The sequence below is a fragment of the Nuphar pumila genome, chromosome 13 (assembly GCF_984573655.1).
Source record: "Nuphar pumila chromosome 13, dmNupPumi1.hap1.1, whole genome shotgun sequence".
In the NCBI taxonomy this organism is placed as follows: domain Eukaryota; kingdom Viridiplantae; phylum Streptophyta; class Magnoliopsida; order Nymphaeales; family Nymphaeaceae; genus Nuphar; species Nuphar pumila.
The window spans coordinates 34,471,900-34,487,606 of NC_143261.1; the positions used below are offsets into that span (position 1 = coordinate 34,471,900).

The window sequence follows — 15,707 nt, forward strand, 5'->3', positions numbered from 1 at the left end:
CTAAACTATGGCTGACGAAAAATACAGAAAAATGCACACACACAACTCACACACATGATAGGTTTTAAGTAGAAGAGAAGGGAGAAGAAGACCTACCTCGAGGGCCGATCCGAAGACTGAGGGGATGAAGAAGAGCGAACTTTGCTTGACTCCATGCCACGAGGAACCTCGGTGATGCTGTCTAATCCTTTTGTTGTCTTCTTTGCAGGGATTTGCAAGTGGCAATGCTCCGGGGTTCAGGGCCGGCCGACCATGGAGGAGCGGGACCTCCACCATGATGGATACACTCCAGCTGCAGCTGCAAATAAACAAAACAAAAGTTAGTTCCAGCAGGGTGAGAAGAAAGACAAGATATGAAAGAAGAGAATGGAGGAAGAAAACGACATCTCCAATGGTGTTGGCATGGCTTCCATGGCCAATCATGGATGAGGAAGAAGGTGGATGAGAGGGGCAGCTTGGGAGAAGGTGGAGTTGAGCTAGAATCGTGCCCCTAGGGCACGAAAATCAAGACAAAGACAAGATGGAATGGGCGCCCCCTCTCCCTTTTGACGTTTTGGCTTCTTTTGGCTATTTTACAAAAACAGTGTTAAAATAAAAATAATTCCTGGGTGCCTCATTTTACAGGGGGTTTTTAGAAAATGTTTTTACAAAACTTAAGTGGGCTGGAGCTGGGTTAAATCCATGTAATTTGGTCCAGATCCAAAGTCCAAATGGGCGTCTGGATCCAAATCTCTCAAATCGGATCCGATATTTGACCTGTTACACTGTAAATGCCATAATTCCTTCAAATTAACTCCGATTTTGATGAAATTCAAACCAGAGCTCCCTAACATCATTATGCACCTAAGTGTATGCTTTAAACCTATAGATGATGCATTTATGCAGTGAAATTGTATTAATAAAACGTGATATTTATGCATCATCAAATACCCCCATGCTAGAATAATTGCTAGTCCCTAGCAATACACTCTACCATGTAATGAAAATATGGACTACCCAATAATCATGAAAGCTCTTATTAAATAAAAAAAAAAAAAACTAACTCACTTTCGTAGGAATCACGGTTGCATTTAGCTTATGCAACAAGCCCTTTAAACCCCTGGGTTACCCCAGTGGACGAGTAAGGTCTCGTGAGGGTTTGCAGAGATGCTACCCACAAACATCAAAATCATACATTAATAATTTTTCAGAAATAATAGGCAATTAAAAACTTATTGTAAACAAATATTTCATGTAATCTACATTTTCAAAACAAATTCAGAAATTTCTATGCCACCACAGTAAAAATCATTTTTCTTTCACTTCTCTAAACTTGTAATTATTTATGAATTTTCTCAGAAAGTCAAGTATTATCATGTTTTACTCATTTATCCTCACCTGTATGTTTGCTGCACAGTATTCAATAATTATTCATAAGCATTGAATTTCTCTCTTTAAGCTCATTCTTTTTCTTTTGATATTCAATTTTTCACTCTTTTTCATTCTTCTAAATTTGAACACTATTTCAAATATCCAGTCTCATGACCCGTGTAGCGAGCTTTAGGTCAGTGACTCCCAAGCCGGCCGGCCTTAGGGCACTAGATACAAAGTATCCCTTAGACTTAATTGCTCGAGTCACTAGACCTTCTATTCTAATAGTTTACGTATAGTTTTCCTCTCATCATGTGCAATGTCTCTATCCCTTAGACTTTCTATGCAGTCCATGTAACAAGCTTTCGAACCGGTGGCTCCCAAACCAACTGGCTTTGGGGCACCAGGTGTAAAACACCCTTCAGATTCTACTTACTCGAACTACAAAGGCCACAGATATCGACTAGATAAGAGAATGATCTCCTTCGTTATCCATTTCGTAAGAGACTCAACCATTTCAACTCGTGTCTGAGTTCTACTACTTGGATTCGCGAAGAAATCAACAACTAAACGTCGCTCTATTCTATTAAACTCATTTATCAAAAACATCATTCAATTGCTCATTTTTCTCATAAAACACACTGTGCATACTTATACTTAAGTGAATCAAAACTTTCTAACATATCAAATACTATCTTTTCTTTAACTATTTCATAAGCAACTACTCTATTTAAATCAGATAAGAAAAAAATTCACATGGGGCTTATACATTTCTAAATTGTCAGATCATGGAGAAATACAATCATAAATGCTACAAATTATTCTTAAAAGACCTACTTTTATGAGTTTTCAAGCTATCAGACATAAAGAAAAATTTTAAAAATTTGTGCATCTAAACCATCCCCCCATGCTTGAATGACACTGTCCCTAGTGGCATACAGAATAATGTAAACATGTAATGCAGATGCACACTATAGAACAATAAAATGAATAAGGAGAAAGGATTGATACAACCTGGCATACTCAACCTTCTGAAGTTGTCGATTAACTGGACTCTGCACTACCACTATGCATGTACAAATGCATAGTTTTCTGCTCATCTGGTCAATGCTCTACTCTTGAAGACTTCTTCATATCCGTTTACTTGGACTCATACATTGAAGGATCGATTGTTCATACATGTAAACAATGAAATCCGAAATGAAATTAAAACAAAATTCAAAATAAAATACATAAACAACTACTACTTTATTTTACTTTACATATGATACATCCAATACTATAGTTAATAATCTAAGAACACTAATACATAAACAACTAGACTATGTTAGACTTATTCTATCAATGCAATTAATAACCTAAATCTAGGTCTAAATCAGTAAAACAATAAACAACATAGCAGCTAACCTATGTTAGAATTAAACTATGAAGATTAAGCTAATCTAAATCAGCAAGTTAGCAACTATTCTATTTTAAACTATGTTAAACTAATCTAATTATTCTATGAAATAAAAACATCTACTCTAAATCAGAGAGTTAAACAACTAAACTATGTTAAACTATGTTAAAACTATTTAATTAATCTATGCAATCGATGTTAACAATGTTAAACTAAGTTAATTACTCTATGAAATAAAAGATAAGCTATTCTAAAACACAATATCAGTAAATACAGGAATTCACAACTATTTTATCTAAGACTCGCATGTTTAATAAATCATTGAAGCATGGAATTCAGTGAATCTTTAAGAAAAACAGCAAATGAACCCTATATTTTTCTAACAATGTTAATTCTACAAACTAAAACAATTAAATAAACTAAGCTAAACTAAACACATATATTAATAAAATGATATCTCAGAAATATTCATAATATATCGCCGTTCCCCGGCAACGACGCCAAAATTTGGTTGCACTTTTGGAGTTGATATTTTTAAACAATATTTTTCAATAAACACAAAGGAAAATCGTCAACCAAAAATATAAAAACCGACTTTCCACATAAGTGGCGAGTACGGGTCGAATCCACAGGGAACGGGATATTTCTGAATTAATTCTAAAATAACATTTTATTAACATAAAAAGTTTACAATCTATGTCAATGTTTACAAATTACATTAAATAACATTCTAACTATGAAAATAAACTACAATAGGTGGCTAAGTCTTCAGCAGGTCTCCAAGGGCATTTCTGTCTTTTCACATCAAGTGCAGTCGCACATCACAATTGAATTGCATCTGTTAACCTGTTCTAACTTAACAACCTACATAATAAAAACAAAAAGTCAGTAACTAAATCAAGAATTCATCTAGATTACATCTACACTATTTCTAAACTATTTCTAAATTTAATTACAGTTAATTTAAATATATAAAACTAAAATTATACTATCTAAGTGAACTAACTAAGCTAAGCAACTCTAATTACTCTAAATACTGTTAATATACTAACTAAAATGTTAGAAAACAGTAAAACTACACGAAATCAGACAAATGGTTAAAAGACTGTTTTGTCCCTAAAGAAGGCAAAAAAGGATTCTGACAGCTTTTCGCAAAATGACTGTTTGAGGGGTCAAAAAAATTCCAAATTTGATAAAATCACTTTTATTCTGTAAAAGACAAATCCAAGAAGCTGACACATTTTACATAAGTGAAAAATACGTTCTGGATCTCCAGAACGAAGCGTTTCAAAATCAGGATAATTTGAGAAATCGCAGGACCTAAAATTTCAAAATCAGAAAAAGCTGTTTTCATAATACGCTTAAAAACCAAACCAAATCAACTCGGATCGATCTGAAATTTGGTCTGCAGACAGTTAACACACCAATGTAGAGAATAGAAAAATAATATCCAGAAAACTTTCAAAAAATCCACATGAACTACCTAGTGCACGATCGGATAAAAATTAGGGTTTTGGTTCAGTGCACTATTCATCCCTTTGAATCCACAATTGACATTTGGACATTGAACCACGTACAAAAACAGTCCTAACTGAACCTAACCTACTGTTAAACTACAGCAAACAATAACAATTAACTTAAGTTATAAAATCTAAGAAATAACCTAACCTAAACTCACTAATACTCTAAATAAGATACCTAAATAAATATAAACTCTAACTAGACATAATATAAAACATCTAATATCACTAACTAAATTAACTATCTATTCTAATATTAATTCTAACTTACTAAAACAACTACTAACCTACGGTTATGTTAACTAACTACCTAGGGTTAGGAACTAACTAAAGGGAGACTAGGGTTAATTAACATTAGCTTACTAACTAAAGGTTAATCTAACTAGGTCTAACTAATTAAGGTTAATATCTATGGTTAGACTATGGTTTAACTCACGTTAGGGTTTAACTAGAGTCGGATGGGATAACTAAGGTTGAACTAGGGTTTACTATGGTTCTAACTAGGGTACAGTTGGGGTGACTAACTAGGTTTAGGTAAGGGTTAACTAGGGTCTACTAAGGTAGTTAAGGGGTCGGTTAGTGTTAGTAGAGTCATTAACTACCTAAGATTAGAAACTAATTAACTAATGGTTTAGTAGGGGGTACGATTAGGGTTAAATACCTAACTATGGTTAGGGTATGGATTTAACTAGGGGGTGATTAAAGGGGTTAAGATGGATTTAACTAGGAGTTCGGTTATGGTTAGCATCCTAACTAAGGTTAAGGGTAATTAGGACTAACTATTAGCTAAGGTTAATAGGGTTAAGACTAGGGTCGACTAGGGTTTGGGTTCTAACTAAGGTTAGGTATTTAACTAGAGTTATTCTAACTAGCACTAATTACTAACTAGGGTTAGTACCTATTTAAGTCAGACAAAACTAGGGTTAAATATGAACTAAAGAAAGTTAAGGTACGGTTAGGGTGTGGATTTAACTAGGGTTAGTAGGGGTCGACTAGGGTTAAATAAGATAGATAGGTTAACTAAGGTTAGAGTTAATCTAAATTAATTACTACATTAAATATACACTACAATTAGTACCTATTTAATTAAGTATACACAATTTTTAAAAACTTTATTTAATCCAATAAATACTAACCTAATTAGAATACACGAATTTCTAAAATCTATACTATTACTAACTTACTAAATTAATTAGCATTAATCCTATGCTACGTTAAACTAGGAAAGAATAAATAGGGCTAATAAATCTGAGAAACACGATTTTGGTAAAGGCCAACTCCTCCTCTTCCTGCCTTAATTGCACTTGGGGAAGGCTCATCTTCAAAAACCGTCCAGCCTCCTTTTCATTAAACCATTAACTTCTTTGGAAAACCTTTCCCAAAACACCAAACACGTTTTTGGATTAGCTTTAAATGCTCATTTCAAATTTCCAATCTTTTCCAAAAACGTGTAGCCATATTTAGCATGACCTTTGGAATTCCAAAGGGTTTCTAAAAATCGTGTAACCCTCTTTAAAAGGCCCTTTGGAATTCCAAAGGGTTTCCAACTTTGAAAATGAGAAGGCATTTATGATTGGATTGGGAAATGAAGTTTTCCTCTTAATTGCCTTAAATGCATATTGAGAAAGTGTAATTTTCAAAAACTGTCCAACTAATGATTCACACGTTTTTCTATTTTGGCATTAAAAGCAAAAGCCCTTTTTAAAATCTTCCCCAAAATGTGTCACACGATTTTTTGAGTTTGCTTTAAATGATAACTTAACAATTCAACTCTTGCCCTAAAAATCGTGTAGACCCTTTTAGAAAACCTAAGGAATTTGAAAAGATTGCCTCATTGGAAAAAGATACTCATTTAAAACTGGACTAGGAATTAGAGATTTCCTTAAATGCAAATCACGATTTTAGAGGGATTGGTCTTCTACCAAAATCGTTTTCTAGTCTAAAATACCACTTTGCCCTTGACTAAAATACAAACTAAATAAATAACTAATCTATACTAAGGTTAATCTAGCTATATTAAACCATACACTAAACACTACAAGGGTAAATAAATAACCAACCTACGAAATTAAAATACTACTAATTTAACACTACACAAAGATCGACTTTACTTCTAAATTACTTAAAACGCATACAATGAACCTAGACTTATGAATAAAAATTAGAATTTCCTAAAACTTAATAACTTATCAAATGGACTTTATTACCTTGCTGGACCTCTAATGGCTGCCCTACCTATGGAGAAGATGACTACACTTTCACGCCAAAAATGAAATAACAAAGTTTCAACTAATAACACGACAACAATTACAAATCTAATTTAAACTAAACTAACATACGCTTATGACTAACTAATTAAACTAAAAATACAAAGATTAAACTCACTAATCATGCTGGAAATGAAACCAAAACAGAAAACATGCTAAGGGTAACTACACTACACATGGCTAATGTCAAAACGCAAAACAGGAATTATCACAATTACATAAACTAACTATCATGCTCACATAACTGAAATATACTTAATAATTTAACTAATACACATCTTCTATCTACAACAAACTACACAGGAAATACTCTACAACTAGTTCTAATCAACTAATCTAAACTACATAAATCGCTAATCATAAAAACCCATAAAATGTTCAAGCAACCAAAAACGATATTAAGTATGAAAACATCTATAGAATCTAATACTAAACCAAACATCTTCAAATCTAACTATTGCTGGAAAACATGATGGAATCACAGACACACAACTGCAAATATTGGATTACACGCACACACCCAAAAAGACCTAAAAAACTCCCAACGTTGGATTGAAAAACAATATTTTTAATAAACCAAACCCCTAAACATTCTACATGCTGGTTTATGCATGACATTTTCTACACTATGGCTGACGAAAAATACAGAAAAATGCACACACATAACTCACACACATGATAGGTTTTAACTAGAAGAGAAGGGAGAAGAAGACCTACCTCGAGGGCCGATCCGAAGACTGAGGGGATGAAGAAGAGCAGACTTTGCTTGACTCCATGCCACGAGGAACCTCGGTGATGCACTACAACAAAGCAGTAGATTAGCGACGACCACATTCTGTCGCTAATCCGTCGCTAACCATGTTAGCGACGGATTAGCGACAACGCGGCGACAGTATGCTTACGTCGCGAATATTTCGACGCTAACTGGCGACGGAATAATTCCGTCGCCAAGTCCGTCGCTAATTGCGACGGAATAACGAGCGCTATATTCCGTCGCCAATCCGCCGGTACTAAACGGCGACCACGGTGTGGCGACGTATTTAATTCCGTCGCTAAGCCGTCGCTAGATTAATATGAATAGCGACGGAATCATCCGTCGCTAATCCGTCGCAAAAACAAAAAAAATCAAAAAAAATTTATTTAAAAATTAATTACCGAGAACTGTACAATTTATATTTCCTGTACAATTTATATTTCCTGTAAATAAAAAACAAACCACACAAAAAAAATCATATAACAAGTATCTATAATAATTAATCGTTCCACCTTAAAACTAAGAAGTTTAATTATTTACAATTCAACAATTACAATTAGGAAAAATAAAAAAAATAGAACTTCTTCAACACAGTCCTCTAATCATCGCCAAGATTTTGTGCGTCTTCTTGTTCATTGTCTTTATCTGTCCCTTCAGCTCCACTACCCTGATTATCGCTAGCAGCCTACACAAGAAAAGAACAGTCAGTATTGATAAACAAAATATAATGAAATAAATTACACACTATATGTGATTCTATCATGTGCTCATGTGTGATCTAAGGCAATAAAAAAACTCTATATGTGATTCTATCATGCTCATATGTGTGCTAAGGCAGTCAAAAAATTGAATATGTGATTATAGCATGTTCATATGTGTTCTAAGGCATATAAAAAAACTCTATATGTGATTCTACCATGCTCAGATGTGCTTTAAGGCAGGCAAAAAACTATATATGTGATTCGATCATGCTCGTATGTGTGCTAAGGCAGTAAAAAAATTGAATATGTGAATATAGCATGCTCATATGTGCTCTAAGGCAGGCAAAGTCAAAAATTTTATATGTGATTCTATCATAAATGATATATAACATGTTCATATGTGTTCTAAGGCAGTTAAAAAACTCTATATGTTATTATAGCATGTTCATATGTGTGCTAAGGCAGTCAAAAAACAGAATATGTGATTATAATATGCTCATATGTGTTCTTAGGCAGTAAAAAAACTGAATATGTGATTATAGCATGCTTATGTGTTCTAATGCAATCAAAAAAACTTTATATGTGATTCTATCATGCTCATATGTGCTCTAAGACAGACAAAAAGTTAAATATATATATATATATATATATATGTGATTCTATCATGCTCATATGTGTGCTAAGGCAGTAAAAAAATTGAATATGTGATTATAGCATGTTCATATGTGTTCTAAGGCATCTAGAAAAACTCTATATGTGATTCTACCATGCTCATATGTGCTTTAAGACAGTAAAAAAAACTATATATGTGATTATACCTGAGAGGGACCTGGAATCGAAGATCCCCTATCCTGAACAGCGGCCTTGATCTCATTTCGGAGAAAGGGGGCGACGGTGTATTGGAAGTAGTTATTCAGTGATTCATTAATGATCTCGCGTACATCATTACCGGAAAGAATAGTCGGCTGCTTGGAGCTTATGTCGGCGCAAGAAGTTGGTGAGCCGTAACTGGAAGAACCAATAACTGGTGAAGTGTTCATATTACTCCCAAACCCGAACACGCGACCTTTTTTGGGTTCACCTGCTGCAGTCACCCATGCTGTAGGATCAAATGATGGATGCTGAGTAGCGTCTTCGCCATATCGCTCTACCATTTGTTGCTCATATGCCTCCTACAAAATAATGTTTAAAGTATTCATTAATAATTAATGATAACATTATGATGACTTGCATATATATTGCAATGATTATTAATAGAATTAATACATACCGTTGTCGTTCTCGCCTTCTCTGATACGAAGACTCCCGTGGTCTTCCGTTTATGTGTTTCTACAAACACATCCTTATATGGTACACTGCCTCCTTTTTCTACTTCCTGCGAAGTTAAATGACAAAAGATTTAGTACACAAATTTGCAACAATACTTATAAAATTAATATTATATATTGATGAGTTACCATTTTCTTTAGGTGGCTCCCAAATGTCTTAGATCCACCTGTGTGTAGATGGGCTTCGGGCATCTTCGATCGATTTTGTGAAGCCTTCGCAGAACGATTTTTAAATGCATCTCCCGCCCACATATCGCACATTTCATCCCAGTAATCTCTCCTGATAGTAATAGGACCATGGCCCTTCCACAGTAATGGATCATCTACTACGCCAGATGCTTTTTTTGCTGCAGTCTTCATAGTGTGTAGCATGTCTGCAAATCGATTGGCAGCCACCTTCTGCCACACCTTCCTTGCATCATTTTCTTCCACCGTAGTTGCAAAGCGATTCGAAGCCTATAAATATTTTCAGAAAGTTAGTAGACATTGCTTAAATAAATTAAATATGAAACACATTAACTATGAGGAACAACTGTATACCATGAATGAGGACCACAATCTGTCTAATACCTCCTTTGGGTACTCTTTCCATTGAGCAACTGGTCCTGGTAGATGTTGAAGAAGTGAATTCCTAATCTCTCGTACTACTTCTTGTGGCTCAAACCTCGTGCTGCACATGAATTGTTACACAGTAAATATCAATATAAAATATTTAAAAGATATGCAATAATTGAAAACAAAATACTTACGGTCGATTATCGATATACACTATTCGAATGAGTCTTCTTGTGCCAGCCTGAGAAGACCCTGTTTCCTGTGTTGGCTGTTGACTTGTGCGATCAACTGGTGTAGGTGGGTCGTGTACAGGCGCAACATCATCTGTAAAAAAATACACACCAAGTTCTCAGAATGTGCATTTGAACTAATCAAGCATCTAATTAGTTATATGATATACCTATCACAGGAGCCCGTGAAGATGAAGGTTGAGCCTGGCTACTACTGGATGAGCGACCACTATAACCTCCACGAACCATATTCTAACAAATAACATATGTCATACAATACATTCAAATAATTCACATCAAGTATTACAATGCATTCAAGTCATTCACATCAAGCATTGCAATGCATTCAAATAATTCAAATCATTGACATCAAGTATTGCACTAATTCAAATCATTCGTTAATTGCATAAATTATAATACATTCAGATAATTAAAATCATTCACATCAAGTATTACAATGCATTCGAATCATTCGTATCAAGTATTACAATACATTGAAATAAAATTTTTAATCATTCACACCAAGTATATTCATGCGATAACTCATTGTCCACTATCCTACGGTCGACACCATCCATATATTCATGCGATAACTCATTGTCCACTATCCTACGGTACATCCATTCACGGTTTGCAGTCATTCTGTCGTATGATGTTACGAATAGTATCCTAACCAGTTAAAAGAGAACCATCAGAATACTATGATGAAGAAAATATCAAATTTATCATGCAATATATGATGTCATACAATCACAAGAATTATGATGCATGCATTGATAACTTAATATTTTCATGTGCAAACTATTCATGACACGATACATTCATTTGAAGCATGCTTTCAGTATACAATTTCACATGGAAGACATAATCAAATTGAAAGTAACTACATGTAAGCATGGATACAATCACATCAAACATTGCAATACATCGAAATAATTCATATCAAACAAATATCAAACATGTACCTGCAGCAAACACACTTCAATATCCCACTAACTACTACCATGCATAGCATGGACTCTGTACTCCAAAAATAAGAACACTTCCATATTCATACATTAAAATCATGCTCAGCATGATCTCCGAACTCCAACAAAGTAGTCCTAGATATCAACAACTAAGTGAGTGTGTGAACAATAAAGTGTTATATTCAATAAATTAAATAACATGTGATGCGCTTGCATCACTTACTCACCACGGGTATTTACCCGATTTGCATTGTTTTTGTCACTTACTTACCACGGGTGGCGGGGCACAAGCGAGTTCTGTTGAGAAATCTGCAAAAAAAAATGATGTTTTAAAATGAAGTCACCATGAAATTATTCGACCATAATAAATCATAAAACCTTAAAATACAAGAAAATAAATTATAAATAAACCAAAACATCATAAACTATAAGAAAAATAAACCATAAAATTAAATAAAAAAGCCACAATTTAAACCTTAATCAAACAAGGAAAAAACCTGCCCAAATCAAATACAAAAAAATCCTTAATCAAATTAACTAAAAAGTATTAATTAAAAAAATGTGATTTAAATCCCTAATTATAGAAAATAAAAATAAAAACTCTAAATAAATAAAAAAAACCTAATCAAATTAACTATAAAAGCCTTAATTAAAAAATTTTGATTTAAAGTCCTAACCAAATTAACTAAAAATCCTTAATTAAAAAAATTATGATTCAAATCCCTAATCATAGAAAATAAAAATAAAAGCTCTAATCAAATCCAAGAAAACCTAATCAAATTAACTATAAAATGCCCTAATTTTTAAATTTTGATTCAAAGCCCTAATAAAACAAAATCAAATAAAAAACCCTAATTAAATTAACTACAAATAGCCTTAATTTAAGAAATTTGATTCAATTGCTTAATAAATGAAAATCAAAATAAAAAATCCTAATCAATGAAAATCAAAGAAAACTAAACAATAAAAATAAAATAAAAACCCTAATTTCTGAAAAAAGAAAAAAAAGACCAAGAAACCAGGGGGTCGACCCCCGGCCGGACATCAAAAGGGGTTGACCCCCTGCCGGACAAGGCAGGGGGTTGACCCCTGGCCGGACACGACAGGGGGTCGACCCCGGCCGGACAAGGCAGGGGGTTGACCCCCTGCCGGACATCAAAAGGGGTTGACCCCCTGCCGGGGTTGACCCCCTGCCGGACACGGCGGGGGGTCGACCCCCGGCCGGACATGGCGGGGGGTCGACCCCCCCCCGGCCGGACACGGTAGGGGGTCGACCCCCTACCAGGGTTGACCCCCGGCCGGACACGACAGGGGGTCGACCCCCGGCCGGACACGGCAGAGGGTCGACCACCTACAGGGGTCGACCGCCTGGCAGAGTCGACCCCCTGCCGAAAAACGCAGGGGGTCGACCTCCAATCCATTTAAGGTGAAATACGTACCTGCGGTTGCTCCGGGCAGCGACGGCGGCAGCGGAAGGTTGACGGAGATCGACTTCCGGCGAACGGTGGGGGCCGGCAGAGAGGTCGACGGGATGTATAGGGCGGCCGAAGGAAGAGGGCGGCAGGAGGGAGAGGGCGGCGGGCGGGAGCAGCGAAAGGAGAAAGGAAAAAGAGGGCTGGGATTAGGGGTAATGCGACATTTAGCGACGGCTTAGCGACGGATTAATTCCGTCGCTAAGCCATCGTAATTCAAAAAACAAAAAAGGCGACAGAAAATATTTCGTCGCCTAGGCCGTCGCTATGTTGCGACGGAATTTTAGCCGTCGCAATTCCGTCGCTAACTGTCGTATTTATTGCGACAAAATATTCTCTCGCACAATCCGTCGCTAAGTAGCGACGGATTTTGCGAGGGAATATAATCTGTCGCTAGTTTCGTAAAATTCTACAAATATAGCGATGGATTCATTTCTCTCGTTAATCTGTCGCTAAGTAGCGACGATATAACTCCGTCGCTAAATTCCGTCGCTAATCAACTATTTTTTTGTAGTGATGCTGTCTAATCCTTTTGTTGTCTTCTTTGCAGGGATTTGCAAGTGGCAATGCTCCGGGGTTCAGGGCCGGTCGACCTTGGAGGAGCGAGACCTCCACCATGATGGATACACTCCAGCTGCAGCTGCAAATAAACAAAATAAAAGTTAGTTCCAGCAGGGTGAGAAGAAAGACAAGATATGAAAGAAGAGAATGGAGGAAGAAAACGACATCTCCAATGGTGTTGGCATGGCTTCCATGGCCAATCATGGATGAGGAAGAAGGTGGATGAGAGGGGCAGCTTGGGAGAAGGTGGAGTTGAGCTAGAATCGTGCCCCTAGGGCACGAAAATCAAGACAAAGACAAGATGGAATGGGCGCCCCCTCTCCCTTTTGACGTTTTGGCTTCTTTTGGCTATTTTACAAAAACAGTGTTAAAATAAAACTAATTCCTGGGCGCCTCATTTTACATGGGGTTTTTAGAAAATGTTTTTACAAAACTTAAGTGGGCTGGAGCTGGGTTAAATCCATGTAATTTGGTCCAGATCCAAAGTCCAAATGGGCGTCTGGATCCAAATCTCTCAAATCGGATCCGATATTTGACCCGTTACACTGTAAATGCCATAATTCCTTCAAATTAACTCCGATTTGGATGAAATTCAAACCAGAGCTCCCTAACATCATTATGCACCTAAGTGTATACTTTAAACCTATAGATGATGCATTTATGCAGTGAAATTGTATTAATAAAACGTGATATTTATGCATCATCATATACCCATATATATATATGTATATATACACCTATAATATATGACACCTGCATGCGTATCTATATACATGTATAAGCATATATATCATTCCCTCTGTCTTTCCATCATTCATATGAACATTTTGTAGATATCCACATGGTATAAGCCATTTCTCTTCGATTTTCCATGCTAACCTAGTGTTTTGCAGGGAATATGTGGAAAAAGTCATTATTTGGGAGTTGTATTTTCAATTTTGGTGTATTGTAATAAGTTAGATCTTAATGAAAATTTATGTTTCCAGTTTTAGATAGAATGAATGAGCATTGTAAATACCATGAATTACTTGTTTTCATGCTTTTACCTTTATTTCTCAAAATCTCACATTGGTGAAACACGAATGGCACGTGCACCATTTCATAAGAGGTAAATTAATCCTAAGTTGATGATCCACATCAATAGCCATAGTCAGGGTGTGGAAAAAACTTAGTATTTTTATCTTTTACAAAATAACACTTTATCCACACTGGATCCGTTTTTAGAATTCATCATATTCTCCTTAAATATTTTCTCCTTTTATCAAAATTTAACTTAAAATCAATTCAAAATATATACCAATGGCCATAGTCAGGGTATATTGAGAGTTAATTTCATTTTAAATTCTATAAAAGCACCAAATGTGTTTCATTCTTCACCTGAATTTAAATATAGATTGTTATATAATACATTCAATGACCATAGTCAAGGATATATTATATCTTCAGTTTTATTTTAATTCATCTAAAGAATGGAATAGCTTTTCAAAATCCAATTTCAAAAATTTAAATTCACTCATCATTTAGGATAAAACTGCATCATATTTTCAAAATTCCTTTTTCAAAAACTCCAAGTAATGTAAATATCTTCCTCAATCTATCTTCAATCCTTATCAAATCCAATTCATCCTCTCATTTTTCAAATTCTATTTCATTTTCAATCTCAAAGTTCAATTTAACTTTGAGATTTCAAATTCATTTTATTATATTCAGATTCAAATCAGATTTCAAAATTCAAATTTGACTTTGAAATTCCAAATGCATTCAAAACTCCAATCAAATTCAAAGTTCAATCTAACTTTGAGATTCTTGATTCCAAATTCAAAGCTCCAAATTCAAAGCTCTAGAATCAAAGTCCAATTTGACTTTGAAATTCATTTATTCTCAAATCAAGTCTGGAACTCCAAACTCTAAAGTTAGATCCAAATTGCATCTCGGATTTCAGATTTTGGATCCAATTTTCATTTAGGATTCTAGAATCCATAATCCAACTTCACATTGGATCTCAGACTTCAGATCCAAATCCATTTTTGGATCCAGAATCCAATTCTACTTTCTTTAGATCCAAATCCATTTTAGGATCCAGAACCCAATTCTACCTTGGATCTCATACTTCAGATCCGAAATTTCCTTTAGGATCCAGAATCCAATTTCACTTTGGATCTTAGACTTCAAATCCAATTCCATCTTAGGATCCAGAACTCAAATTCTACTTTGGATCTCAGACTTCAGATCCAATTCCACTTTAGGATCTAGAATCCAATTCTACTTTGGATTTTAGACTTCAGATTCAAAATCCATCTTAGGATCCAGAATTTAATTCCATTTCCAATTTTAGATTTCAAATCAAATTCCATCTACAGATCACATCTGAATTTCTTAAATTCATCCCTATTTTTAAATACCATCTGGATTTCTCAGATCCCTTTTAAATCTCCAATTTCAAAAAATCTAAATTCAGTTCCATCTCAAGTATTCATTTCCTAAATTCAAATTCAAAGTCCATTTCTAACTTTGAAACTTCATTTCCTTTCATTTCAAAGCTTCAAGTCATTCTTTATCATTTATTTTTTCCAACTCTGATTTACTTCAAAGACTTAGAACT

General features: G+C 35.0%; 1 protein-coding gene across 1 annotated transcript; it reads right to left on the bottom strand.

Annotated features, from left to right (window-relative positions):
• Window positions 1-7,675: 7,675 nt before the first annotated feature.
• LOC149818255 (uncharacterized) lies at window positions 7,676-9,036 on the bottom strand. Its single transcript, XM_089985890.1, has 2 exons — window positions 8,810-9,036; window positions 7,676-7,975 (listed from the first exon to the last, which is right to left on the bottom strand). Exons 1-2 carry the CDS (start codon window positions 9,029-9,031, stop codon window positions 7,889-7,891), a joined length of 309 nt encoding a protein of 102 aa, XP_089842016.1. The 5' UTR covers window positions 9,032-9,036; the 3' UTR covers window positions 7,676-7,888.
• Window positions 9,037-15,707: the final 6,671 nt, after the last annotated feature.

Coding starts and splice junctions, on each gene's coding strand:
- LOC149818255 (XM_089985890.1), bottom strand. CDS start 9,031: ATGAACACTTCACCAGTTATTGGTTCTTCCAGTTACGGCTCACCAACT. Junction 7,976..8,809: donor CGATTCCAGGTCCCTCTCAG/GTATAATCACAT, acceptor TTTCTTGTGTAG/GCTGCTAGCGATAATCAGGG.